The 3824-nt window shown below is 42.7% G+C and overlaps 1 protein-coding gene across 2 annotated transcripts in view; it reads right to left on the bottom strand.

Annotated features, from left to right (window-relative positions):
- Positions 1-2088: 2088 nt before the first annotated feature.
- RNF20 (ring finger protein 20) overlaps positions 2089-3824 on the bottom strand; it is a 34524-nt gene continuing 32788 nt past the window's right edge. For both annotated transcript variants that reach the window (XM_019517078.1, XM_019517079.1), the window contains exon 20: positions 2089-3264. In XM_019517078.1, coding sequence (XP_019372623.1) covers positions 3088-3264 — 177 coding nt within the window. In that variant the 3' untranslated portion in view covers positions 2089-3087. The remainder of the gene's footprint in view (positions 3265-3824) is intronic.

Here is a 3824-nt window from a genome sequence, read left to right as displayed (position 1 = left end):
TAGTTACTTAAGTGGATTTGGTTGCCCAAATGTGACCTTATTCCATGTTGGAATGCCTGAAAAATTATTAAAGCCAATAATTCCTCCTCTTTCCTCCTGTTCGTGACACAATCTTAAAATGACTGTTTACAAAAATAGGCACATTCACACTTCTCAGGGATTTGAACAAGATGGAATAGCAATACAGCTAATAAGTGGAATACAATCTAGCCCTAAACCTTTTAACTGTATTTGCATGCTTGTGGATTCTTCTGTACATCATTCATCAACAAAATTGTCAGCTAGGTTGTCTGCAAATGCTTTTTTCATTAGTACTGATCTAAAGAAAATGTGGCTTTTGGGTCAGAATTCAGGGTGAGTTTGCAGGGCTGAGTCTTACAAGCATCATCAGAAAGTCTAATCACAGCAAACTTGATACACAAGGTGCAGCACAACTAAATACAGAGCTCCATGGTGACATTTTCAGTCACTATTTTAACTTCAACATTTATTTGTGCCAAAACTCTGCTTCAAGACTCAAATCCACCCAAGGAGGATTTTTTTCAACCAATTAATTTTTTTTTTTACTATCCACCAAGCAAAGGAGGAAGTGAATTTCCAAGCTATGAGCATGAAACAAAAAAACCCAGTTTCAAATACCCTGCTTTGCTGCTCCCCTATCAGACAAAGACCAAAACCTCCCAGTACAGGTGTCCTAGAATCCTACCTTATAACTTGTGCAACTAAATACACTGTTTTAAAAGAATTATGAATTGGCACAGGACATTGTGAAAGGCCTGTGGACTTTTATTCCTTAGGATATCAGTTCAAATCCAATTTACCCTGGTTGTGACAACACGTTTGTTGTTAATGACTAAGGGGAGTTTTCTTTGCATATAAGTTAGTTGTGTGTAGGTTAGATGTTCAACCTTCACCTCCTTCTTAAAGTGCAGCTAGTTAATAAATACGATCTTCCAATAATTTACATGTCTGTAGCATCTCAACCAGTGTTAATGAATTAAACCTCATAATTTTTTTGACAATAAGGAAGAAAAATGTCCCTGTCTTTCCAGTGGGGAAACTGAGTCACTGAAAGGTTGTAAATTGCTTTAACTCATGCACCCAGGCTGTGGTGAGATGGAAACAATGCACTTCTCTAATTACAGGATACTCTAGGGGAGGGAGGATAGTCTAGGGGGGAAAGGCTGGGTTTGCTATTAGAACAGTGGGTTGTTTCCATCTCATTGCAACCTGTGTGAAAGAATTTAAACAGTTTATAACCTTTCAGTGTCTCGGTTTCCCCACTGGAAGGGCAGGGACACTTTTCTTTCTTATCATCAGAAAAGTTATGAAGTTTAATTCATGAACATTAGTAAAGAGATGTGAAATGAATGGTGCTAGAGCAGTGGTTCCCAACCTTTTTTTTTCATGCCCCGCTGCTGGGAGTAGAGTGCAGCGGTGGTGGCCTGGGGGTTGGGGAGCTCCCAGCACACGGTGTGGCTTGTCTTTTCTGTGCGGCGCCACCAGCATTGCCCCCTTGACGCTCATTTGGGTCATGACTCTGGGTTGGGAACTACTGTTCTAGAGACATGTACATTATTAGTAGTAAATTATTATTAAGTAGTCTCACTTCAAGAAGAAGGTCAATGTTAAAATCCTATGATGGATTGCTGAAGTGCTCCAGCTACTGGCTTAACTACTCTGTGAACAGAGAATGATAGATTCCTGGGGTCTTATGCTACCACCTTCCACAATGATTAAATCTCACTTTTATAGATGTGACTTCAAACACTCCCTCAAGGATCAAAGGTAAAATGCATCTTAGCACATTTCCTTGAGGGCATGAAAAATTACTTTATGAATTAGCCTGACAGACAGAATATCTCAGGGCTAGTGTAGCAAATGTATGGCAAGGATATAAAGTGCTTACCGTCAATTGTTCTTTGTATTAGATCACTGGAAGAAGCAAACTTATCATTCTACTTTAAAAAAAAAAAAGGCTTTTTTAAAAATAAAAACCATTGTCTGTGACTGGATTAGGGCTTTATAAAATTCCTTTGACACTAGGAAAAAAAATAACTACAAAAAAGGACATAAAAACAGAAAAGCAAACTGGACCACAGTTTTTATTGGAGTTTGTGCAGTACAAGATTAGTCCTTGCGGCAAATTTGCATCATAGTAACCACTACAAATAGTCTTTAGGAAAAAAGGACAATCCTAGTGAAGCCCCAGCATAAGAGGAGGCAGAAAGTTGTCCACAGCTCATCAAGGCCAAAATGGAATGATACTGTCAAAGATTCTCCTGCACTTCTCTTTCTCTCCTTCTGGGTATCAAGGTGTGCGTTTGCCTTTGGGGTGGGGAGGAGTCATGTTCTCCACTGCCTTGGCCTCCTTGGAGATTCTGGTCCTGATTCAGAAAGGTGCTTAGCCACATGCCTCACTTCAAGCAGGAGTCGCCCTACAGAGATGACACTACTGATGTGCTAAAATTCCTGACTGCATCAGGGCCTCTAATTTATAGGCTATTCTGGCTGAACAATGCTACCATAACAATTAGAAATGGCACGCGCTTGCTCAGGCTTCACAAGTGCCTCTATAGAAACAACCACCAGCACATGTACACAGACAGAGGAGAAGTAAACAAGTTTCCACATTCCAATGGTTTTCCTATGAGCAGAATAAAAGATTTTAAATAGAAAAAAAAAATGACCTTGATAGGGCATATTTAATAGCCAAAACTGACTTGCTAAGTCAAGGCCTCAGACTTCTCCCTATGCTGTCATGGGTAGTTCCCTTCATCTCTGGGGCCAGGGTTAAGTTAGTCTAACACTCCACAGCAGCCACTCCAGCTCAGCAAAGCGGAGAAGGTGGATGGGAATGACCACTGTGGAGTGGAGGTCCCATAGAAGAACTAAGAGCAAGATGAAAGGAAAAAACAGATCAGAAGAGAAGATGAGCCAAGATCCCAAACCTGCCTCTTTCCTCTCCCCAGCCTCGGGTCACTTGTTCCGGAGAAGAGAAGGAGCAACTGCCTTGCTGGTGACAGAAAACACAGAGGCTAGGTGGTCAGTGGGAGAGACACCTCTCTTGTCCCTCCAGGGCACAACTCATCCAATGTAGATCCGATGGAAGTCATTGGCACCAAAGGCAGCATTGCACTTGGGGCACTTGCGCTGTCGGGTGTCATAGCGTGTTTTCACACACTCAAAGCAGAAGACGTGAAAGCACTTGGTGAGGACGGCATCCTTCTTGCGCATGTTACAGCATGGGCAGGTGAGGCGTGCCTAGAGGATAGAGATGCACAAGTGAGAGCCTAACCCAGGGGTGAGCAATTATTTCAGCTGCAGGGCTGCTTAATGAGTTTTGGAAAGCTGTTGAGAGCCACAAGGCTAGCCCTGCCCCTTGAAAGGTGCCCTGCCACCCCCCACCCCAACTTGGGGCCAGAAGTCCTGCCCCTAACCCCTAACCTTTGCCACCAGAAGTCCCTCCCCTCACCCTAGAAGTACTCCATTTGGGAAGGGGGTTTCCCATCTTGGAACTGGAAAAAACCCCTAATTATATACTAAAAATCAAACATCCACAATACTATACTTTAATTTTTTTTTAAATTTTGTCCTGCTTTCTGTGTGTTTGTGTCATGTATATACAAGTGATTGTATAATAGCTCAAAATAAAGTCTTACTCTTATATATTTGGGGGGTATGGGTAGGTGGGGGGGTATGTGTGGATGTGGGTGGGTACGGGGTTTGTACAGTATGTGTGTGGGGGTGTGGGTGCATGTGTGTGGTGGAGTGTGTATGCGTAGCAGAATGGGGCTCCCCCCAGAGGTATGTGGGTGTGTGTG

Source organism: Gavialis gangeticus, unplaced genomic scaffold (assembly GCF_001723915.1).
Source record: "Gavialis gangeticus isolate Ggan-Ray unplaced genomic scaffold, GavGan_comp1, whole genome shotgun sequence".
NCBI classification, from domain to species: domain Eukaryota; kingdom Metazoa; phylum Chordata; order Crocodylia; family Gavialidae; genus Gavialis; species Gavialis gangeticus.
The sequence above is the reverse complement of the archived record's forward strand: the minus strand, read 5'-3'. Positions and strand labels throughout refer to the sequence as shown.